Source organism: Rhamphochromis longiceps, linkage group LG7 (genome assembly GCF_057381845.1).
Source record: "Rhamphochromis longiceps isolate RC_006_pf linkage group LG7, R_longiceps_female_GT1.1, whole genome shotgun sequence".
Lineage (NCBI taxonomy): Eukaryota > Metazoa > Chordata > Actinopteri > Cichliformes > Cichlidae > Rhamphochromis > Rhamphochromis longiceps.
Genome location: NC_140563.1, coordinates 10,947,467 through 10,971,899, shown reverse-complemented (window position 1 = coordinate 10,971,899; position 24,433 = coordinate 10,947,467). Strand labels below are relative to the sequence as shown.

Sequence of the window (24,433 nt, the reverse complement as noted above, 5' to 3'; positions counted from 1 at the left end):
TGCTTACCTCTTTGACCCATTTTCTGTAGTCACTCTTTGCATCAGTCAATATTTTGCCATTTTTCACAAGATTAAATAATTCTTCTGTTATATCTTACATTTTACTCTTCTGGACTGTCTTTCAGCCTATGATTGCGAGTACTACAATCAAGGTATGTTTAACTGAGAATCTTCTACCAGATTTGTAAACCTTACTCTTATTCCCTGCCATCTTATCATTCATTTCCTCTTTCGCTCTCTCACATCACAGAGCTAGGCGATGGCCCATTTTCCTTGGTGAGTGCAGTCTATAAAGACACCATGTTTGGAGTGAATCGTACCAGCAGCTCTGTTTTTCCCCTGGTAAGAGAAAGACCAGGGCAGTTGCCTGCCCCAGGTCTACTGTTCAACTTCATGATCACAGCAGGATTGCAGAAGGACAGAACATCACGTGAGCATCTGCATTATTATTATTATTATTATACATTGATATGTGTTTATTTTCTGCATAAATTACTTTGATTATGATTACGACTATTTGTAGGTGTTCCCATGGTGTCGCTGGAGTCTGCAGAGAGACCCAACTACTTCCTTGTTGTGTCAGGGCGCAGCCGTCTGCAGTTGGAGCAGTGGAGTCGAGGGGTGGAGTTCAGTCGTAGAGCAACCTTTATCCAGCACCAGGGGCTGATTCTCCCAGGTCACACTTCATTTGAGCTTGTGGCCCAGCCCGGAGTTTTTTTGACACTCACACGCACTGCTGCACGAGCCCAGAGATACGACACCTCACAGGGCTTCAAAGCCAGCAGCAGCTTCACACTGGAGGGTCAGAAACACACGCATATATACAGTGGCCCCAAAAACAGATCAGAATGACCCAGTTCTTTTTTTTATAAAATGTTAGATAAACTAGTATTTAAACCATAAAATGCATTTAGGACAATTTAACGGGAAGGTTTCTATTAAAATAAATAAATAAATCACAAGGAGGGAGAAAGCATGAACACAGTGCTCTAAATGGCAAGCTGGACAGGTTCTGATTGTTAAACTTAGTGGACCATGCCCATTCCTAATGTGATGAGCTAAACTCCACCATTGGTTGCATTGCTAGAGGCATATGTTTGAACTGATGAGCAACTGACTTAATAAATTTGTTACATTTCAAAATCACCTTGAAACTTGTTGGTTGAACATCAATTAAAATGTGAAGAAAAATTCAAGCATCATTTGCTTGCACACAGGAACACTTTGAATATATATTGTTAAACATCCATGAGAAGAGAAGCAGACACAGGAACACCAGCTGCAGATTGGTCTGCATGGCTCTGTGCAAAATCAAATCAGAAACAGGTGATAAAAAGCAGCAAGGACAACTCAGCTTAAATATTATCTTATGAATAGAAACCATTCATAAGCTAAAAATCAAGACAGCTGTACCTGAACTTGCCTGAGCCCGTAATGTGATGTAAATCCATATTTTCCGTATGAATTTAGCTCTTTTTACTTGTCCAAATAACTTTTTGGAGCCACTGTATACCTTTTATAGATGCATGCTGTACATACAAATGCTGACTAATAAGGTATGTTTCCTCTCTTCTTGCAGAGAGCACTTTTGTAATACCTTACCGTATGATGTGTGAGTGGCGCTACCAGTCCTGTGCAAGTCCTTGTGTCCCCACGTGCAGTGACCCAGATGCTACACGCTGCCAGTTTCTTCCTCCGTAAGAGGCTTGGCTAATTAAAAAGCAATAATAAAATCAGCATAATGTGTGCTCGACGCAAGTATTGAAGTAGTTTTGTATTTTACAGTGTAGAAGGTTGCTTTCCACGATGTCCAAAGAACATGGTCCTTGATGAAGTCACTAGAAGATGTGTCTACACAGAGGACTGTGAGTACAGCCATTTTTATTTTAAGTTGCTGTAAAAAAAAAGAAAGAAAAAAGATATGGTTTTCTCATATACCAAAAAATAAACTTAGTACAAAAAGCAAGGAGATTTATGTTTGGTAAGTTATTGCTTAGCTGTAACAGCACTTATAAAAAATCTTATATTTTGGAAAGCCTTTTTATTTCTCTTAATTGTAAGGAAAATACATTTGTGAATTGAGCAGCAGCATGGACCGTACTACAGCTGTCAGTTGGTGTCTACTGCAAGCATGCCATGTTTGACTGATCTGGATTGGTCCCATGCCATAAGACAACAACCAAGCTGCAGCATTACTTGGCTGTATATGGTTCTTCCACATGCTACTGAAAAAATGGTTAAATTGCCAATATGTCTTATTACTTCACACTTCAAACACCCAATAAAATAAACCACACCAAAGTTTTTGAACCGACATACTCAACACTGCTACTCAACTCAAAAATGCATTTTGTGGCACCATTTAAGTGGAAATAAACAAGCAATTCAACAGTGTAAGGTTTATTGCCAAGAAGCAGGATTATGACAAAGAAATAATCAATCAGACATAAATGTCCTTACTTTTGTGCCAAGTTTATATTTTTTCTTGGTTTGCTCTGTATATGACGATGGTTTTAATCATTTTCAATTGAAAATATTTGCCTGTTATAATAAACGTCTTCTCCAGGTGTGTCTCTTCCCCCAACTCCAACCCCGTTTGCATATGTGACGTGGTCTAACAGGACTACTACAGCACCACTGCCAATACCTACGACTACAACAACAACTTCTACTACCACCACCACCACTACCACCACAAGGCCGACAACAACCACCACCACTACTAGAGCCACCACTACCACCTCCACTACTATCAGGTCCACAACAACCACTGCCACTTCTACCACCACCACTCCTGCTACTACTCCCAGCACAACATTAGCCACTGAGCGTGTCACCACTCTGCTCACCCCAACTTCATCCACGTCTCCATCTGCTACTCCCACCACTATTGTTTCAACTACTCTCACTCCCACAACCCCGACAGAAAGCACCACTCTCAGGACAACTGAAACAACCCCCACTCAAACGCAAACTACTACGGTGACTACAACAGTTACCTCTGCAACGCCTTCCACTGTACCCACTGGAGCCACTACAGCCCCCTCCACTACTTCTCGTCCCTCCCATACCTCACCCTCAATTCCTACCTCCACCACCATTACCGCACCATCCACATCCCCGCCTCATCCAACATCCCCCACCTTACCACCCACTACAGTTGTTACAACTACCTCCACCTCAGCTACTTTTGAACCTGAAACCACTACCAAATCCACAACCACTCCTCAACCTCCTCCAGCAGATACGACTGTCGCCACAGAGGCCACCACTCCAACAGACACTCCAACAACTACAGCACCCCCTCCAACAACCATCGAGCCCACCACTGAGCCTGTAACTACAGAGATAGTCACAAGTCCTGCAACCATTCCTGTAACAGAGGAAACATCAACCACTCACCCTTTCCTTTTGCCCACTATTCCCTGTACAGTAAGTCTTTTGTTTTAGTTTATTATATATGCACAAATATAAACGTGCATGAAAATACCCATCCTTGTTAAACTTTAGAAATCATGGTAGCAATTTAAATGATTACTTAAATCATCATAGATTCCTTACATGATTATTTAGTATGAATAGGCTTTAAAATATAAGCAAAATGCTACGAAGAGTCCAGGTTGCTGTTGACATCTTTAATAGTTCTGTTGTAATCTTGTAGTAAAATAAGTGTCACAGTAAGCATCCACAATACTAGCTCTCTAAAACCAGTGAAATTCAGTCGTGTTTTTTTAAATTGATGCTGGTGCTACTGTTCATACCGTTATGTGTCAAAACAAATTATACCTACTATTAAAAATTAAGAAATGCTTTCTGACTCACAATGAGCCTTTCATTTCAGAAAGGCTTGATCGGTCCTCGTACCATAAAGGCAACATTTCTGCATTACCTGTGCGCCAGTCACATATCACACCTATTCTTGTGGCCTTTCACTGACTTCCAGTGAAACTCAGAATCAGCTTTAAAATTCTATTACTAGCATATAAAGCTTTACATGGAGAAGTCCCTGCTTATATAGCAGAGCTTCTGAAACCTTATCAGAGCTGCCGGCCTCTCTGATCCTCTAACCAGAGCCTCCTAACTGTCCCTCGCTCTGATTTTAAAACTGGAGGTGATCGTGCTTTTGAGGTTGTTGGGCCCAACCGTGGAACAGTCTTCCTTAGTCGGTCAGGTCGGCTCACTCCATTATTTCTTTTAAATGACTACTGAAAACTCATTTTCATCATTATTGCTATGCAGAATATCCATTCACTTCTGCCCTTTTCAGGGTCGCAGGCCCAGTCTGTTGCTGGGCTAACACACAGGGACAGACAACCATTTGCACTCACATTCACACCTATGAGCAATTTTGATTGATCGATTAACCTAAGACATGGTAAGTGCATGTGTTTGGACTGTGGGAGGAAGCCAGAGCACCCAGGGAGAACATGCAAACTCCACACAGAAAGACCCTGGCCTGATGGTGGAATTGAACTCAGGACCTTCTTGCTGTGCAGCAACAGTGCTAACCACCGTGCCACAGTGCTGCCTGCTATGCAGAATAATGCATAGTTAATCTGCATACACATACTGTATTCTAAGCAATAATGGGTTGGGCTGAAAGAAAAAACAGATAAATCATTATGTAGAAATTAAATATGTGTGTTTGATGATGATAATGAAGTTTAAGCCAGCTCAGCTTTTAAAAACAGAACGTGTATATTTGCATCCACAGCCCCCATACTCCTATCGCATTGATGAGTGTGTTGAGCTGATCTGTTTTAATGGAGAGCTGCTGCTTCACAACTCTTCTCTTCACTGTCGCTACAACACCACCCAACCTCAGTGCAGTCTGCTGGGCATGCCTATCCTGGTTAACACAGACCCCTGCTGTCCGCAGTGGCAGTGCCCATGTAAGTTTTTCTATATGCACTAAAATAACTTGGTATGAAATGGTATGAAAGTTTTCTTTTGCCCTGATAATCTGTTTGGCTTTCACAGGTCGCTGCACTGTAATGTCAGACCTGCGTGTGATCACATTTGATGGTAATAATGTAGCCTTGTACGACAATGGCTCCTACATCTTGGTTAACCTGCCCAGAGAGACTATTATTGGCACTGTGGAGAAATGTCCAACTAGTCAGGTATTATATAAAGTAAATGCAATTAAGTCTAATATACTAAAAAGCAGATGTTAATGGCTTACATTGACGTTTTTTCAGAGTGTGAATTCCATCAGACGAACTGTGAGTACAGCTTCAATTCTTCCGTGTTATTCCCTGCAGTTATACTTGCATCAAAGCTGTTGTATTATTATCTCATTATGACTACTCTTTAATGTTTCCTGCAGAGCCCTACAGGTGGAACATCTGGACTTTGTTTTAAGAAGCTGAACATTACTACCTCTTTCTACAGAATTATAATCAACCGACTCGATCGGAAGGTGATTATTTTTACCAGCTTTAATCCCAAGACATATTCAATTTAGCCTACATAAATAATATGCTTGCATTCTTTATATTGGTCTCTAGGTTACAGTAAATTACAGACCTGCTAGACTTCCGTTCTCACGTCAGTCCCTTTATGTGGAAGATACAGGAAGCATGTACCTTATCCACACACCTGGCGGGATCAGTATACAGTGGTATCATAGCACGGGCATTATGGTGCTACAGTATATTGCTCCTAATAATACATCTGTGCCCACTCGAGGCCTGTGTGGTGAGCAGTCATATACATGCACCCATACACACACATACCCACTGGCTTTGACTACATCAGCACCAACATCAGCCTCTTTTATCTAAGTGCCATCTTTAGGCCCTTTAAGGTTTAATGTCTAAACTGCAGCATCACTTTGACTTGAATCATTATGGGATATGACAATTTGAGATGTCGAGAGCTATTTGGTTTAATTAGGCAGACACCATGTCACTTGACATTTTTATTGCTCATTTGCTGTACACACACACACATACATACACACACAAACCTGTCTGTCCACTATGCCAGGTTGCTGCGATGGGAACCCAGAAGATGACCTGAAACTGCCCAATGGCACAGTGGTGAGAGAGTTGGGAGACATGATGATCTTCCTACAGGCATGGAGAGTCCACACCACCGATGAGACCGAACACACACGCAGGGTCGGAGACAACTGCACCACTGGCGACTGCTCCACCTGTCTCTCTATGCTTTACCAAAGCGCTTTCACACCATGCCACGGCAAGGTAACCAGCAGTGCTTTCAAAACCTTGATTGTAGTGAATGTGCTAAGTTACTTTGTCATTTGCCTTTTGCATTAAAAACGGTAGCAGGAGAGTAAATGGGGTTGCAGTGGCCCATGAAGCAGAGCAGGTCATCTACTAATTGGAAAGATGGTTGTTCGATTCCTGGTTGCTCAAGTCAGCATCCCAAAGTGTCTTTTGGCAAGATAGTGAACCTGAAGTTGCTTCTGATACGGTCACTGGAGTGTGAAAGCACTTAGACTTAGAAAAAGCTGCTTGTATGAATGGCTGAATGAGACTTCTTGTGCTTTGAATGAGGAGTAGAAAAGTGCTATGTAAGAACCAGTCCATTTGCTGATTTGCTGGTCAAAAGGAAAAGCTAAGGCAATTTTGAAAAAGCTTTGTTATTTCAAGTATTCATCATGCAAAAATACCAAATGTGAGGATATGCCAAGGTGTGTGCTGTGGCAGGCAAAAGGGAAGACACAAATGCAGGACTGGAACATGGAAACATAACTTAAAACGGCAGCTTTATTGCTGGGAAAAACACTCCATTAAATAAACTCATGAAAGCCAACCAAAACCCTGAACATGGAAACAAGGAACTGAAAAAACTAGGAAACCGGGAGCACTGAGACCGCACACAGCATTGTGAGGGTACGAGTACAACGCGACAACCAACAGAGGAAAACACAGGGCTTAAATACACCAGGGAGTAACGAGGGAATGGAAAACAGGAGGGAAGTAAAGCTGGAGCTAATGTGACATAATGAGACAACAGAAACAACGAAGAATACACTGACATAGGACATAGACTGTCAAAGTAAAACAGGAAGCACGAGCCAAAGACGCAGACTACACAGACGTGGAAACATGACAGACTCTGGAACAGAGGGAACATGAAGAACAGAGACAAAAGTAACAAGACATGGGACACAGGGAAGACATAAAGACAGATAACTAATACTAAACATACAACATACGGAGAACAGAATTAAACCTTCACCAAGAACACAGAGGAGGCACAGAAACAGAACAGAAACCCAAAACTAAGAACTATAAATACAATACAAACAGAAAACCACCATTCAAGGAGTATAAGTTAAACCAAAAACCCAAACACTGGGTCAACAGACCCAGTGCCGTGACACGATATGTGGTTTGTTGATTAAAAACCCACTCACCCTTTCATGCCCTGCTTGTGTTTTTTTCAGGTGCCTCCGGAGCAGTTCTGTGACATCATTTGGGCAGGTGACCTTCATTACAAGGACCACCAGTGTGACTTCTTGGCAGCCTACGTGGCGGTCTGCTACACACATCAAGTCTGCATCAACTGGAGACGACACAACTTCTGCCGTAAGGAGACACAGCATAAAAAATGACATACTCACTCAGATGAACTCATTCATGGTTTTTGTTTTCTCATGCATTGTAATCTTGCAGCACTCCGGTGTCCCCCTGGTAAGGAGTATCAGCCATGTGTGAGCACTTGCACCAGCCGCACTTGTCTAAACAGAGATTACTACGAGGAGACTACCTGTTCCTTCATCAGAGAAGAGTGTGTGTGCCGCAGTGGAACTATCCTGCACCGTGCTGATTCACCTTACTGTGTAACCGAGGACCGTTGTGGTGAGTTATTACTTGCCCTTGTGATGAACACTGCAATGTCTAAGATGCTGCGTAAGTTTGTTATTGTTTTTGTTTGGTTCTGCTGTATCCAGTGTGCACAGATAATGAGGGTAACCCCCGGGCCCCAGGCGAGGTGTGGAATGGCTCTGCTCGGAGCTGCTGTCTCTACAAGTGTATGGAAAATGGCTCTGTGGTGGCTGTGGAACCAGACTGCAGCGCCGTGCCTACTCCACTGTGTGAGAGAGAGGGAGAGTATGTGCTGGATGTGCTGGAAGAAGGAGCCTGCTGCCCAAAGAAGATCTGTGGTGAGTTGCAACTGTCCCCGTTTATCTTTTATCTTTGATTCATCTTTAGGTTTTACCTTTTTCTTTTTTACTAGTAACTAACTAGTACATGACCATGCTACAGTATTGTTTTGTCTGGTTGTACTGTTGGCTAGCAGATATACTTAATCACATTGAGAAAAGTAAAAAACTAGTTGTGGGAGATGTTTTATAAATGATAAAATGGGGCAATATTATCAGTTGCTACGTGGTTGCTAGGCGTATAATTAAGCTTTTTGTGGATATAAATGAGTTATTATTGTTGATAGGATAGCATGCTTTCATAATACTTTATGCACCTACAACAGTAGGTGCATAAAGTATTATGGCATCATAGCATATCATGCATAATTCTCCTTTTGAACCTGTTATTGTTCTTAAATGGAAATTCAATGATGTGTTTAATAAGGTGTTAGAAGTGCAGAAATAAAATAAATAAACAAACAAATAAAAATGTATCATTTTTATATGACAACATCATAATATCTGATATAAAAAAAACAATCCAGAGGCCTAAAATCCACCTCTGAGCCAAATCTGGTTGCTCAACTTCATATGTTTTACGAGGACTTTGTGGACAAAGGAACAAACAAACACATAGACAGAGATTTTGCATATTATTATAGTGAGATACGACATTGATGATGTTTCACCAGATGTTTAGATAACTATCATATCTGACATCATATCTCACAGTACAATAATATTGAACGGGTTGCATTGTTGTACTTTGTCATGTTTCTCAGGTCTTTGTCTGAATTTCTTATGAACATTACTTGTCATGTTCTCATGTTGTTGTTAAGGATTGTCTTATTGCACTGGAGTCACACTGGGTTAAATATTTACACTTGGGTTTTAAGGGGTATTTATTATTTTCTTCTTTGTTTTATTTATGGGTTGTACGGAAGCCCCAAACGCAATTTCATTGTTCTCTGACAATGACAATAAATAAATGAATGAATGAATGAATGAGTTTAGCTTAATAAAAGTGTGTCCTCAAATAGTTCGCAAAGTATACCACCATAATTTACACCAATTTCAGAGACCAAAAATCATTTTCATCAGTATAAAGTAATACCCATTAAATGAGCAATCCTTCACTACTTGTTAGACTGCAACATGACCATCTGTGATAGTGAAGCTCCACCTTGTGATAATGGGAACAGGCTAGTGATCGGTTACAGCGCTCTTTCCTGCTGTCCAGAGTACCGCTGTGGTAAGAACAAACTTTCATCATTACATTTTATAAACTTTCTGTCAGATATAACATTTGGATTAAACAGTTTCATTCACTAAATGGTCTTCCTCAGAGTGTGACCCCATGGCGTGCCCTCCTGTGTCTACCCCAGAGTGCAGGGAAGATCAGTTTCTAGTTGAGGTCAGGGGGCAAAAGTCCTGCTGCTACTCTTACCTGTGTGGTGAGTTTAAATTGCTGTGTACAGGCCTGCCTAGTTTGAGGTCCCTTTAATTACAGCAGTAAATCTGTGAATGTTCTTGTTTGTTTTCTCTCTGAGCAGTGTGTGAGTCATGTATCGAGCCCATTCCAACTTGCTCGAACGGAGAAATTCTGGCTGTGGATCTGAACACCACCAGCAGCTGCTGTCCACAGTACCACTGTGGTAAACTACATGAGCAGGCTCATGTGTGTGTGTGTGTGTGTATGTTTTTGTCTGACTTTCAAGTAATATTCATATTTTGTTCCTTTTATTGCAGTCTGTGATGTCAATCTGTGCCCTCAATCATCTGTGAGCTGTGCACCTGGTCTCTCTCTTGTCCAAACTGCCATTCCCGGGCATTGCTGCCCCCAGCATCACTGTGGTACACAATCGACAACACACACATATTCATTCACATGCACACCCGCGTATGCACACTCATCCAAATAATTACTTGTCAATTCACTGCTGTGTTGATGACTGCAGTAAACTCAGAAGTTGCTAAGCCTGTCATGCCCTTTGCGTAAACCTCACACTACCTTCCTCTTCAACTTTTTTCTTTCACGTCCAGAATGCCAATGTGAGGACAGTTCTTTCCCCATCTGTCAGGTGGTAAGTCAGCAAAAAGCTGAATCAGAAGTCACTGTCTAATCGGGTTTTTCTGCAAGGAAGAGGAAAAAGTGAGCAAATTCAGTTAAGTCAGCAATCTGTTTTTCTCTCAGGGGGAGGTGCTGATGGAGGTTCCAGACAGCAACACCAACTGTGGCTGTCCTCAGCGTACATGCCGTATGTGTAACGTGACTGAAAGCACACAGACACCTGATAATAGTGTGACAACAGAGTCTCTGCAGAAATCCTTTCTGTTTAACACTACTTTATTTCCAAAATGCTCAGCAGCTTTAATAGTTACCTTTTTGCATGCGGCGTAATCTTTTCTTCTATGTTTGTGTGTGTGCAGAGAAGGCAGAGGTGTGTCTTTTCCAAGGGGTGACAGTGCTGGGCCCAGGCCAGTCTCTGGTTCAGTACTTTGAGGGAGAACTGTGCTACACTGTCCAGTGCCTGCATCATAAAGATCCAGACTCGGGTTATTATGCCATGGAAATCACCTCTGTCAACTGCTCCCAAAAATGTGGACCAGTATGTATCCAATGGAGCTTTAATCTCAGGTTTGACTGGTCACTTGATTGGTCAATATTCTCTTATCCAATCAATCGTTGATCAGGCAATTTCCTGTGTTAGTTTCATAAGGAGAAAAGCACTACATGAAAAGCCTGTAAGTATTGATTTGACAGTGGTAGTAACAGACTCTCTGTGAAAAATAGCCCCTTATTCTCTCAGCTGGGAACTCACTGAAACCAGAAGTTGATTGCTACCATAATTAACCTTTACATTTACTGAACTTTTACTAAGAGTCAGCTCCAAAGTAATTAATAGCATCTCATGTGTGGCCTAATAGAGTTAAAACAGATGGCAAAAGAAGTTATGTGAAAACTTTTCAGCAGTTTGCATATCACAGCTATATTTTATTTGAGTTAGGCTTTCCTTTCCCTCCCAATCTCCAATTTATAGTTTGGTTGAAGAGGAGATTACCAAGATTTTCATTTGACTACTGTCTCTGTATTCAGTGTATTTAAATGTGAGCAAAATCCTGAAGTTTTATCTCAACTGAGGCATTTGCGCCACATCTCATCCTGTTATATTCTTTTTTCTGTTGGTCCTCCTTTCCTTTAACTTTTCAGCATCAGGTGTATGTACCATCTACAGACCCTCAGGTGTGCTGTGGTTCCTGTAAAAATATCTCCTGTACTTTCACTAATGAAAACGGGACAACGGAGCTTTTCACTGTAAGAATGAACAGATCCACATCCAAGTGCAATTAAAGCAAATCTTTAACAGTGCTAATTCTGACTGTGTGTGCAGGCAGGGAGTTCCTGGGTGGAGAACTGCACACGTTACGACTGCATGGAAACTGCAGTGGGAGCGATGATACTTGCCTCTGGGGTGGTTTGCCCACCTTTCAATGATACAGAATGTATTCAGGTTAGGACCGCTACTTATAATCTATATCTAAGTATGAGTTTAACGATGCCTAATTTTTTATCTAAAGTTGCTCAGTTTGATATTTTTTCTTATATATTAAACTTTTAGTATTTCTTTCCTATCTTCTTTGCAGAATGGCGGTGTTGTTCAGAGCTATGTGGATGGCTGTTGCAGGACATGTGAGTCTTTAAATTTATTCAGGGCTTCTGGTGTCGCTTTGAGCAGTCAATTAGAGGGGTGAGCGCCTTGTTGCTTGGCAGTGGATGGGCTTATTGGCTGACTGGTTGGGGGTGTGGCCTTTTGTAGACGGTGAACATAAAGCCTGTTGGCCTATGAGTACATTTCACAGTCCCTTGCTTTCCCTGGTGTCCCCAAAACCTTCTGTTGACATATTTAAGAGCTACCACAGCATAAACTGAAGAAATACTTGCTGAAAACCTCAAGTAATTAACTAACCAATACATTCAAAGGGATATACTACACTACACTCACAACCTCCTGAAACTGTACTTTAAGGGTGAACATAACTGAACTATCTTGATGTTTGGAAAAAGTTTGAGTTAAAGTATCTTCTGAGCTATGTGGATGAAATTTGTAATAAACATACAGTGGTGAGATTTCCTCTCTCTTTGGATTCAGCGTTGCAGCCTTGCCCGCTTGCCTGCTTAAGCAGTTGTTCTTGCTGTTTGGCCAGTTGAGGTGTTCACAGTGAGCGTTTTACCGCTGAAGATGTGAGATGGTGCAGGGGGTTAGCATTCGCCCTGCTGAGCTTTGTAGTACATCAAATGACTGCGTTCCTTGGCTGGCTGCCTGGAGTGACCCAAAAAAGATGCGACATCCATGTGCATGCAGGCCGCAATGATTCCATCCGCTGTGTGTTTGTGTGTGACATTAAACTGTGCTTTCTGAACAAAACATAACCTTGTGTTCTCCTGACGTTCTTTGAACCGGACGGCTGCGGTGCCAACGATGTTTCCAGGTTCTGGAGTGGGTGTTTTACCATTTACCGTTAATCCTGTAACGCCTACTGGTAGTACAAACTGTGACACAGGTACCACCATCTTGCACTATTCCGACTTCTTTGGCATCCTTGCTCTCAGTGACTCATTCCCTTGTGTTTTCAAATTCTGAATGTGTACGGTGTAAATGCGGTTTTTTATGTCTTTTTCAGTGTCTGTGTGTCTTATCGTTTCATTTCCTCTCTCCACTTTTGGTCAGATCCTTAAAACACAATATAACCTGCAAAGCATTTTAGGTTATTTGTAACAGAAAGACCTTAATAAAATAAAAATTGCACTTCTTGTGAAATAATATAAGCTTCAGTAATGCACACACAAATGTTTAGAAGAAGCACTTCTGTTTTTTTCATGAATTTCAGGCCCACACAGAATTCTTTGAAACTTTGATTGGTTTAAAAGTAAGGTTAAATTTAGGTCAGTAGCCATTCAGTGGAACTGTGCTGGGGGACCTGTATCCCACACCCCCACCCATCACCCAGCTGTCAATCAAAGTAAGCGCCTACTTCTCAGCAACAAAGAGCCAAAGTGAATAGGCATTTCAGTGTGTATGTGAAGTCTCTGTAGTGTAATGATTAAAGTGCATTTGAAAGTGAGCATATTATCATTACTGTGTGCCAAACACCAAACATCAGTTTGGTGTATATAGGCTTCTCTAAAAATATCTGGTGTGTTAAGGATCTATGATTACTCTGAGGATCCTATATTTCTTCCTGAGTGTTAGTCTGTGTGAAAATCTCTGCAGGTAAAGAGGACGGCAAGACATGTAAGCGGGTGGCCATCCGGACTACCATTAGAAAAGATGATTGCAGGAGCAATGCACCGGTGAGAGAGAAAAGAGACATTCACTTGTGAAAATGAGGAGTCTGTGAAAGCAGAATTTTAAACACATTTAGTAGTTGTGGTTGTGTTTTGTTTAGTAAATATATGTTTTTCATTTGGCAGGTTACAGTATATTCCTGCGACGGGAAATGTCCATCAGCCACCATATTCAACTTTAACATCAACAGTCACGCCAGATTCTGTAAATGCTGCCGTGAGAGTGGACTGCAGACCCGCTCCGTCGCACTCTACTGCTCTCGCAATGCCACAGTCGTGGAGTACAACTTCCAAGAGCCTCTGGACTGTTCGTGCCAGTGGAACTAAAAATGGCTGAATGAGAGCAAGACAAGTGAAGAGAACGTCTAAATAACAGGGTGGGGTAGGGGGATATCTGAATATTGTTTTACTAATGGACAAACATGAAAACCAGCCATGTCTTTTTTTTTGTTGTCGTTGTCTTAATACACTTTACAACACTGACTTTGAGTCATAGTTGTAACTAAAAGATATGAGAATAACCGATTTAAGAGGCGGATTGTTTTCCAGATAGTTTTCTCGCACTTTAGCCTTATTTTCTGTAAGTCCTGCAGTGCCAACCCATTCAGCTTCTAGTGCTTTCAGCTGATGGTACCCTAAGCTTTTGAGCCTACAGTATATGAACACGTTGTTGCGTTTTTAAATAGCAGTTGTGTTTAAACACTGTATATGAATTTTGGTTTGTCTTATAAGATTCATTTAGCCTTTATGCTTTGTTGTCTTAGAAAAGTTGAATTTCTTTCTCAAATGTTATTTTGTCTTCCTTTTAGTTTTTACAGTAGTTTAATAAAAGATTTAACAGTGCTGTTGTCTAAAACTGTGTCCTCATGACCTGCGATGTTTTTATACTCCCTCCACTTTCTCTTTCATTAAACCTTTATTACACACATACTCATTCTGGTTCAGCATTAATAGTGCTGACACATATTTATGTCTCACTTTTCAGAGGTTATTGCTGAGTGGGAGTCACCTCTTGACAACAGACGCCCTTAGTAAAGTCAGCTCTTTGCCTGTCAATCATTTCTCCCTTTCACATTCCTGTCATTCCACATGGGCCAGCGCTCCCACCACACCCCACCTCAGAGCCAAACCATTCTTACCACTGCAATGCTCGGAGCAATTTGCAGCACATGCTTATTTTAGAGGTTAAATAAAGTCGTGAAAACAGTCATGAACTGTCTGCTCTAACCGAGTGGTTGACCGTTACTCTAGAGGTGTGAAGCATGGCGGGCGGCTTTGCCCAGTGAGGACATCTCAATTGCTCATAAAATCCCACCACATCTTTTCCCCTCAGTATGCCCCACATGTCCATCTCTCTCTACTTATCCCCCTCCTCAGGAGCCCAGCACTGGAGTGGCCGTGTGCCCATGGTTGTCATGGTAAAGTGCTCTTATCCCGACAAGGAGGCAGAACAAATTGGGTTGAACTAATGCACACGCAATCTCTCTCTCCTCCTACAAACCCAGGAAGACTGCCTCCTTCTTCACTTGAGGCTTGCTTCTCGAGGGAACTTTGGCTTCGAGTGCGCGCTAAATTCAAAGTCTTGGCTCTGCGTAAATGTGAAGTAAAACTAAGAGACTCCCCCCAGGCATTAACACGTCGAGGCAGCTGTAACTGAACTAAGTAAAAGCTGAAAGGTTTCACGAAAAAAATGAAAAAGTTTCAACCCGTTCACTTTTCTTGTTCTTCAGTTTTACGTCAGCGACCAAAATAGTTTGGGACTTTCCACAACTGATGTTTACGCACAGCTGGCTTGGATTTTCTTTTTGTGCGACCAATGGCTGACGAGAGGAAGGATCTGTTGTGTCTGGGCGTGGAAGTGACTGCATGTACCCATGTGGATCAGTGACACTCCTGGAAGGTGTGCTAAATGAGATGGATTGAGATTCCCAATGGGTCAAACACAGCGCCTGTGGCTACTAGCAAGTTTATGTCAGGTAAGGTAACCCTGCACGTAGCAGTTATCTGTAAATAAGGTCTTTAGGCTCAGTTATTTTCCTGTATCAGTAAGATTTAAATATTACATAGCGATTTGGGGCGCATTCAATTATTCAGCAGACATTTAATCCCTTTCTCTTTCCACAGGTGGTCTTGCTAACCTGTGAAAAACATTCAAACACTGTTGAGGTTGAAGTTCTTTTTCAGCCCTTTAGTCAAGATCCAGACAGCTACAGGGTCACCTGCAGACCTGCAAGTAACCATCTGGTAAGAACATTAGTAATGGTGAAAAAAAGCTGTGAAAGTCTTATTAAGTTTTGTTCGTTTTTATAAAGTTTACTCTGTTCTCACTTTCTGTCACATCTTTGCAGGTATATGTGAAGAGCTTCAATAACTCAGCATGCTCCCATCACTGCAGGATATTATTGAGAATGGTTGAGGATCAGAAGGGGTATAACATCACGCTGAGAGCCAGCAGGTGTGATGCGGTGCTCGAGACAAAGACCTTTCACTTCCGTGAGTGTCTGTGAAGTCTGAATCCAAACACCACATGTTGTATTTCTATCATGTTTAATAACGTTAACACCTCATCCCCTTTTTGTGTCTCAACAGTTCCAGTGTCCACGTCCTCCTTTAATGTATACAGCACAACCACCACCGCCCTTCTGACATGGAAACTTCACAGGCTGCAGACCCTGTCCTCCATAAGCCTGTACAACACACACACAGAAACTGTCGTGCACATCTTCAACATAAACTCTTCAGAAGTAAAATCCCAGTATACAATGAAAGGTTTGCAGCCGGGCACACGCTTCAAGGCCAAAGTCACAGTGACTACATACATCAAACAGTTTAATATGACCTTGAAGCAGAGACTCAGAATTCGTCTGGAAACAGGTATTGTGAACATTAGTAATCCTGTGATCGCATGACCACAGCTCAATTATTAACCTTTTAGTGACTGCAGTCAGGAATTTGTACTGTAAGCTGATTGTAATATGTTTCTGCAGCTCAGTGCCCACCTGGCTGGATTGCCATTGGGGGAAGCTGCTACATTGTGAGAAGAACAGGGTTGACCTGGAGTGATGCACTGCACAGATGTTCAGACCTTGCAGCAGGAAGTCATCTGGCTAACCTGAAGAGCCTGGAAGATCTGTTTTTTATATCTTCTTACCTCCTGTCCCAGAACAACTTGCTGCTGCTATGGACGGGACTTAATGACCAGCAGGTATGCACAAACATATTTTAAATCACTTTAATTCTAAAAAGCAGCATTTATAATGACTTTAATTTTTCATTTTTGTCATGAATAACTGAGCACTTAGTACTTTAGAGAGGATTTTCTAAAAACAAAACAACATTTTGATTAAATATATTGAAAAACATGCACTTAAATATCCTCCAGGGTTAGGTGGTTGTGGAACGTGTGCTGCATGACATTATATTTAAACTTTTTTTTCTGCATAAATACAATTTCTTTGCATAAAAGTTTTTCACACTTGAAATCAAACACAAACCTTGTGAGGAAAAAAACAGGTTTTGCATTTAGGTAATTATGAATATGTTTTTATGACAAAAAGCAAAATATGCCTAACAAGGGAGGTCCAAACTGTTCAAAAATATTCCTGGTAGGATTTTTCTAAAGTTTTGTTAAAATAATTTAGTTAGAAAAACTCTGCAAGCCATCGCTGAAGTGCTGGATATCGCAAGGGGAGGTTTTTCACAAAACGTTGTTCACTTTGACAATGCTTCACCGCAGCACGTAACCTTCAGAGGGAAAGTTTGTTTTTCATACTTAAATGGCATTCGACTCGTGATGTCTGCCTCTTTCTTGCCCTACAGGAAGAGGGCCGACCTCTCTGGTCTGATGGCTCATCATATAACCGAACAAACACTATGAAGACTCTGCTACCAGCCAACCAGACGGACTGCTTCGCTTTCCAGAGGAATGCCACGGGGCCGGGATTCTTTCTCACTTCATTCTTCTGTAACATCCCCTTACCCTTTATCTGCCAATATCAAAGTAAATAACTTGTGCACGAGCTGTTTATTAGCCAGCATATAATATTTAACAGTAGTTGTAATGTATAAGTCATATGCAATATATAATTTGGGAGTATCACCACATTTCGTTTGTGATATTGCACAGCACTTACAGATTCAAACCATGCAATTTGTGAGCACTTCTGCCACTTATTTATCTTTTCAGGGTGCTAAGATATTGCTTTTTTCCTTCTTTACAGCACGTTTAGTTCCTGCCTCATTCTCATTCGACCTGGTTCAGGTGACAGAGGACCTGGTAGAGCTTCGTTGGAGTGATCTCTCACTCTGTAACTCACCTGCTCTTTCATCATTTGAGGTATTCCTGCAGTACCAAGAGGAAGAATACGGAGAGTGGGATCCAAGTGAAGAAGAAAGGAAGCAAGAGGACCAAATGGGCACAAAGAACCAGAGCACGCCTAAAAAAATTGTAAGGGTCCCCATTTCGATCTCTTCTAGAGGCGTAACTTTAGCAGGTTTATCTCCAGGAAGCATCTACTCCTTCACCCTTCAAGCGTCTCACCCTCCTGGCTTCGCTTGGAGCTTGGGACAAACACAAATTGCATATACTAGTGAGTGTATTGATAACCACTTACACAATTCAAAGGACATTATATTAATAGAGGCTGACTTTTAATATTTACACTGCCTTTCTTACAGGACCTCACCCTGCTCAAAATATCACTGTTGGTCCCATTACAGCCAGTCACATTAGCGTTCATTGGATGCTGCCAGATGCGTCATTTGTGGCTGGTTGGACTTTTGTTGTACTATATGAAGACATGTCTTCGAAACAGGATGGTGTAGTTGGCATGGCAAACATCTCCAGGTCATCTGGGTTGAGGTCCTATACTGCAGTAATTGGAGGGCTGGAATCTCACAGGAAATACAGGATTGAAGTATACACAGTTACCGAGCATGGGATAGGGAGCTGTGGACAGGCAACTCTAACTGTAAAAACTGGTAAGCATGTAAATGTTAGATTCATGAACAATTTCTAAAAGCTTGTTGTCCAGTAAGTACTGTCTGGTGCTATGCTCTACCTATTTTTAAATTATATTCTAGGAATTATCTTGTACTTTTTAACAATCGCATGGCTTATTTGAAATCTCTGCAAATACTGACAAGATAAGGTAAATGCAAATGGAAACTTTACAGAAAATTGAAGTTATTCTACACATTAGTTGCTCATGTAAGTAACCTTTAAGTCTGTCCAGTGCACTTAAGCATTGCTGTGAAGTGGAAGACAGTATTGTGATGCCAGGGTGATTCATTTCACCAGAGTAAAAGGCGCAAAGTGTCACAAGTGCAGATGGCATGAACGCAGACTATTACCTTCTCAAAATATGCATCTTATTAAGCAGCTAAATCGCTTCACATCCAAGTGGGCTAGTTTCAGTTTGATTTTTACTGCCATTCCAACATTACTTGAGAGGTTATTAATTTTTTGCATGTGTTTACATCTACTCATCAGTATTCACTGATGATCCTGTTGGCAAATATGATTTCATAGATGTGTTTCTGACTGCTTTGCAATGCTCTCCTAAATAATATGGGCAGTATAGATTTTTTTTCAGTACAATATTAAATGAAATGGTTATGTGCAGGTATGCATAAGTAATCATGTAGCTTTTTAACCTCTGACTTTCAAATAATGCTGGTTTGTACTTCTTAGTGGTGAAGGCTCTCAGTGGTCTGGTAGTGATAAGCACTAGGAGCAGAAATCTGACTGTCTGTGGCACCCAACCACCCAGCGATCCTCCAGACGGTTACTTTATCACATCCCAACCTCTTGACAATCCTACTGCTCCTTTGTTGTGGCTAAACCACTCCAGCGCATATGGACACTTGATAAATGGATCCATGTGTTTTAATTTGGGCACATTTACTCCTGGTCAGACGTATGAAGTTGGAGTTGTTGCTCTGAAGGGAAATGACAGGAGCAAGAGGTCTAGCGTCATACACACCACAGGTAAGAGAAATAATAAAAGTGTCCAAATAGATGTATTGCAATTTTTTATTATCTAAGATACTCCACTATCTGTCTTTGACTCTTTTTGTTTGTCTTTGTGTATATAGCTCCTATGCCAGTGCAGGTAGCAGTGCCTGTCTCGGTGGGTACAAACTATGCACAACTGTACATCCAGCATCCACAACTGGGTGTGATGGATGGCGTAAAAGTGTGTGCGTGTCCTGGAGACTGGGATACTGTTTGCAAGGGTTTGGGCAACTATCTGTGTGACTGGTACTCCCTCACTGCTCAAGTTCATCTCATAAAACTCAGCAACCTCAGTCCGGGGTCACCGTACCAGCTCAGAGTGCACAGCACGAGCCGAGAGCAGTTGGGACCACCATACTACAGCCGCCTCTTTAGAACAAGTGAGTTACCTCTGTCACTACCAGCACATACAAATGCATGCACTCTTCAGAGTGCGCGTAACAGCTGCACTTAAACTGCTCCTAACTGAGAGGTGCCAACACAAACACAGAGATTTAAGGCCACTTTAATTAAGATAGCTTAGTGCAACCCTTGACTGCAGTGGAGCTGATCATATCATCCTATTTCACATAACTAAGATAGGCACATAGAGTCCAGATGGTAAGTAATTGGGTAGATATACATGTTTTGTTCTTCGAGCTCTATGCTTCAGCAAATTCAATTTGAATCAAATAATGGATAAGGCCACTAAAATGTCAAGTCACAGATTTAATTTGAGAAAGCTTATTCAAGTATAAAAAGAACTCAGTGAGCTACAGTGCATCTCTTTGATCAAAAGTTCCTGTTTTATTAGTGGGTTAAGTTGAAACTGCAGTATTAACAGATGATGACCAAAGTAGGTCAGGGCTGACTGAGAGAGCTGCCCCTCAGGCAGAGGTGGAGTAGTCTGTAAATATGATGAGGAAAGTGATTAAGCGAGCAATGAAGCTCAAACAAAGACAAAAGAAATTATGCTTTTTTTTTTAATGCATGTGCACAAAACTGGAGAAACACAAAGAAAAATGTGTTATGGATGAGCAATTGTAAATACATGTAAAAAAAAACGCCCAAACACTCTATGTCTGTACAAAACATCACAAATGCTCTCAAATACCTTTGTCAAAGGTTAAGAGAAGACCTCATCATAAGACCCCCCCGAAACACAAGAAACTGCTGTTCAACCCAAATGACAGAAAAGCCACATTACACATCAGAAACGCAAGAAAACAAAATTAATGTATGACTGCCGATATTCTGAACACTATTTCTATTCATTTATTGTAACTGTCCTAATTCTTACAGATGGATTGTATGATGAGAGTCGTGCAAAAAAAGTCAAGCTACTACTTGCTGTGTATCCTCGCTCTGTAACAAATTGTTGAATGGCCCATGATAGAGGTTAGCCATCTAAGTATTCCTGAGGCGGTAGCAGATGTATTCCCCAATCTCTTTTCTTGTTTACTGTTTGTGGATGGTGGTTGCGTTACCGTAATCTGGAGAGGGCTTATTTTCTTTTGCGCTGCTCATTTGGCTTCACTTAAAAGCAGATTGTGCATCTTCATCATGTCATGGAGATAGCAGTAATTCAATTTCAAATGTAATCCATCCTAATCTTGGCACGACTTCACTGTTTCTCTCTCTTTTTTTTTTAGATTTTTAGTGATAACATTTAATGTTTTAAAAAGATGCATCACAGATCACAGAGGCCGTGCTCAGAACTGTATGATAGATACTGTATTTTGATCCCTTTGTTTGAAACTTCATATCAAACTATAACACAAATTTTCTGTGGAGTTTGGATTTTCTAAATGAATAAAATCTTTAAATCTGTTTCTAAAACATTGTTTGCATAAATTATTAGAACTTTTAATAATCGTTACACTTAATGGGATGTGATATATGCTTTGTAACTTTAGGTCTGGCTCCTCCTAGCAGAGTAAGGGAGGGTCAGGTGACAGATACATCCATTGAGCTGCTTTGGGATCCTGCACCAGGCCAGGATCACAGCTACGAGGTCATCTGTCTCAACTGTGAAAGCTCACAGAAGGTAAAAATACAACAACTAAAAAAGCTCCCAAAAATTCACCTGTTTAGGAAGCATATCAACAGAAGCCTTTATTTGATTTCCCCGACAACTTTTCAGTGTCTGGTTTGATAATTAAATCAGAAGTTTTCACACCCACTGAAATAAATTTCCTCAAGTGTTTCACTAATCAGAAGTAGCTTCAGGGGAGACTTATGGTAAACAATAATTGGCATGTTTTTAATGTATTCAGTATAAATATATACAATTATAATAAGGGTCTTGGTCAGCTTTGCTGGTTATCTGATTTGTGTGCTGCAGGTGCAGAAGGTGTTGAGTCAGAGTGCAGTATTTTCAGGTCTTACTCCAGGCTCGCTTTACCGATTCGAAGTACGGACAGAGAAGCAGTCCTTTACTGACAGTTCACCAGTTACGATTAATATCACTGCAGGTAAATACAGACACACAAGTACAAGCACGTCTCTGTCTCTCTTTCCTAATAACTATCACTTTCTGCTGTGCCAGCTTCCAGCCCAGTGGAGGTCTCTCTTGTCAATAAAACCACATCATCCATATGCATTAGTTGGAGTATGTTGAGGGGATTGGTGACTACACTCATCCTGTCGATCAAAAACAGAACAAGCACTCAGGAGCGGATCACATCTTATCAGGAGCCCAGGTCAGTCTCCGTTCTTCTCAGCCAGTACACAAATTACTGCGGGTTTATGAGCCTGGCGTTTCAATCATCAGATCGAAACTACTTAAAAACACCGAGTGCTAAAGCTGAGTGTGTGTACACAGATTATTCTGCTTCAAGTGCCTCGCTTCTGGAAGCCAGTACACAGTTGAAGTTATTACCATCAGTGGGGACAGAAGAAGTAAACCTGCTACTATGACCCTCTGTACTAGTAAGTGTTCAATCGAATAATGTTGATGAAGTACAAAATAGATGAGCGCAAATAAATTCAAATGTATTCAGAAATAGCACGCATTAGATAAAGAAGAGAAGCAAAATTACTTCTATCTGCATTTGTTAAGGTTCACTTCAAAGGTAGACCTGAATGCAGACAGAGTAAAATCAAGAGTGAACTTTATCTAAAAACTGATCATCAGAGTCTATAAAAACAGCAAAACACACAATAGACAGCCAAACAGAGCAGAAGGCCGGACTATATTTACACTGAAGACTAACAGGGCATCGCCGATGGAAGAGGAATGAAGCACAGGCAAGTAATCAAGACAGTCAGACTGGAAGTAAAACACAAAACAAGACACCATAGAAAACCAACTATCAAAGTAAAGCAGGAAACAATCCAAAAGAGATGGAGACAACAAGACTCAGACTAACATAAAGGCGTAAACACAGAAACTAAACCCACATAGCAAGCAGGCCCGGCCCAGATCTGGTATCAAGCCGGCACTGCTGGCGGACTTCTGGCATGATAAGACATATGTCATCCAGATATGGGCCAGGCCTGACATAGATGGCACTGTCTACGTGATGGCATGCCATATCTGGCTCGATTGTGGTTTGGTTTATGTGGCCCAGGCCCATAGAAAACAGGTCTGGCCCAGATCTGGCACCAAGCTGGCACTTCTGACTGTCTGGTTTCATGGCAGAGTGTATGTCAACCAGATGTGGGCCAGATCTGGAAATAATGGAACTATTTATGTTCCTATTTTAGTTAGAAGACCCAAATGCCATGTTGCAATACTATACTGCTATGGTAGCCAATGTTTCAAATACAGATTTGACAGGTTTGTGAGTGTACACTTTATCCAAAACCTAGTAACGGTTTAGTCATCTCTGCCAGTGGGTGGCTGTAGCTCAGGAGGTAGAGTGGGTCACCTACTGATCGGAAGGTTAGTGGTTCGATCCCTGGTTTCTCTAGTTTGCATGTCAAGAGTGTGAATGTGTATCAGTGTAGTTAGAAAGCACTCAGTTAAGAAGAGTGTGTGTGATAGGGTGAATGTGGCATGTTGGATAGACCACTTTGAGTAATCTGGGAGACTAGAAAAGCATTATATAAGAATCAATCCGTTCACTGTCTGAACAGAGTTTCGTCTGTTATTTTTGCACTGTTTTGCATGTTCTGGCACATGTTGTTATTACATGCCTTGATTAAGGTATGCATTAGGCTGACATCTGGGGCCAGAGCTGAAACTCAATTTCAGTTAGTTAATTATCAGTTTAACAAAACGTTATCACAACAATCTAATTCATCATTAGAACAACCCTAAAGCAGAAGCAGGAAACATAAACTTAATAATGTCACAAAAACTCGAAATTACTAAAACAACCGCAAAATCAAAACTGAATACAACAGAAAACAGCAACTCAGAATAATCACAAAACCACACGACAATAACAGCATTTCTACAGCAAATTTGGGTAAAACTGTGTAAAAATTAAACATTTTGAAATCGCTGTGTTACAGCAACCAATGCATCAAAAATGATTTAGCTCATTAAAGTAAAATAAATTCATACAAAACAAAATATATTGGAAAGGTAAAAAAAAAATATACTAAGCAATGGAACAAGGAACTTAAACCAATAAAAATATCCAAAAAAGTACAGAAAATATATTTAATAATGTAATACTATAATCAGTTATGTTGCATATAGAATTAGGTCCATAATTTGCTGGACAAAGATACATTTTTTTTGTAGCTTTGTCTCTGTATACCATTAAAGTGGATTATAAATAAAGTCAAGATGTGATTGAAGTACAGACTCTGAGCTTTCATTCAAGAGGTTTAACAAAAGCACTGCATTAATTGTTTTGGAATTACAGACATTTTTATACATAGTCCCCATTTTTCAATCACCAGTCTGTAATAATTAACCATTATAATGCTTATTAGCTACAGTAAACATTAAAGTAATTGATACTTTTGGTAAATTTAGCCCATCTTTTGATTGCCTTGTGTTCAAATGCATGAC

At 40.9% G+C, this 24,433-nt stretch overlaps 2 protein-coding genes across 6 annotated transcripts in view; both read left to right on the top strand.

The window, feature by feature from the left end:
* The window catches only part of otogl (otogelin-like), a 28,382-nt gene extending 14,096 nt beyond the window's left edge, over window positions 1-14,286 (top strand). Inside the window, exons 31-58 of the mRNA XM_085411060.1 lie at window positions 126-152; window positions 251-430; window positions 524-802; window positions 1,580-1,697; window positions 1,786-1,865; window positions 2,567-3,432; window positions 4,715-4,892; window positions 4,981-5,123; window positions 5,202-5,225; window positions 5,330-5,422; window positions 5,511-5,700; window positions 5,992-6,209; window positions 7,421-7,562; window positions 7,650-7,835; window positions 7,928-8,140; window positions 9,270-9,374; window positions 9,469-9,576; window positions 9,676-9,777; window positions 9,872-9,976; window positions 10,166-10,206; window positions 10,317-10,380; window positions 10,553-10,731; window positions 11,334-11,438; window positions 11,515-11,634; window positions 11,768-11,813; window positions 12,614-12,685; window positions 13,396-13,475; window positions 13,596-14,286. Coding sequence (XP_085267186.1) covers window positions 126-152; window positions 251-430; window positions 524-802; window positions 1,580-1,697; window positions 1,786-1,865; window positions 2,567-3,432; window positions 4,715-4,892; window positions 4,981-5,123; window positions 5,202-5,225; window positions 5,330-5,422; window positions 5,511-5,700; window positions 5,992-6,209; window positions 7,421-7,562; window positions 7,650-7,835; window positions 7,928-8,140; window positions 9,270-9,374; window positions 9,469-9,576; window positions 9,676-9,777; window positions 9,872-9,976; window positions 10,166-10,206; window positions 10,317-10,380; window positions 10,553-10,731; window positions 11,334-11,438; window positions 11,515-11,634; window positions 11,768-11,813; window positions 12,614-12,685; window positions 13,396-13,475; window positions 13,596-13,796 — 4,265 coding nt within the window. The 3' untranslated portion in view covers window positions 13,797-14,286. The remainder of the gene's footprint in view (window positions 1-125; window positions 153-250; window positions 431-523; window positions 803-1,579; window positions 1,698-1,785; window positions 1,866-2,566; window positions 3,433-4,714; window positions 4,893-4,980; window positions 5,124-5,201; window positions 5,226-5,329; window positions 5,423-5,510; window positions 5,701-5,991; window positions 6,210-7,420; window positions 7,563-7,649; window positions 7,836-7,927; window positions 8,141-9,269; window positions 9,375-9,468; window positions 9,577-9,675; window positions 9,778-9,871; window positions 9,977-10,165; window positions 10,207-10,316; window positions 10,381-10,552; window positions 10,732-11,333; window positions 11,439-11,514; window positions 11,635-11,767; window positions 11,814-12,613; window positions 12,686-13,395; window positions 13,476-13,595) is intronic.
* Window positions 14,287-14,960: 674 nt separating this feature from the next.
* Window positions 14,961-24,433, top strand: part of ptprq (protein tyrosine phosphatase receptor type Q) — a 54,601-nt gene continuing 45,128 nt past the window's right edge. For 3 of the 5 annotated variants that reach the window (XM_085412127.1, XM_085412129.1, XM_085412126.1), the window contains exons 1-14: window positions 14,962-15,445; window positions 15,594-15,713; window positions 15,818-15,962; window positions 16,059-16,343; window positions 16,457-16,674; window positions 17,289-17,469; window positions 17,690-18,058; window positions 18,147-18,449; window positions 19,162-19,458; window positions 19,566-19,865; window positions 21,381-21,511; window positions 21,809-21,938; window positions 22,013-22,166; window positions 22,289-22,395. In XM_085412127.1, the coding sequence (XP_085268253.1) occupies window positions 15,401-15,445; window positions 15,594-15,713; window positions 15,818-15,962; window positions 16,059-16,343; window positions 16,457-16,674; window positions 17,289-17,469; window positions 17,690-18,058; window positions 18,147-18,449; window positions 19,162-19,458; window positions 19,566-19,865; window positions 21,381-21,511; window positions 21,809-21,938; window positions 22,013-22,166; window positions 22,289-22,395 (2,785 nt within the window). In that variant the 5' untranslated portion in view covers window positions 14,962-15,400. Of the gene's footprint in view, window positions 15,446-15,593; window positions 15,714-15,817; window positions 15,963-16,058; window positions 16,344-16,456; window positions 16,675-17,288; window positions 17,470-17,689; window positions 18,059-18,146; window positions 18,450-19,161; window positions 19,459-19,565; window positions 19,866-21,380; window positions 21,512-21,808; window positions 21,939-22,012; window positions 22,167-22,288; window positions 22,396-24,433 lie in introns of all 5 variants that reach the window. The other 2 variants (XM_085412130.1, XM_085412128.1) reach the window with 2 other exon arrangements.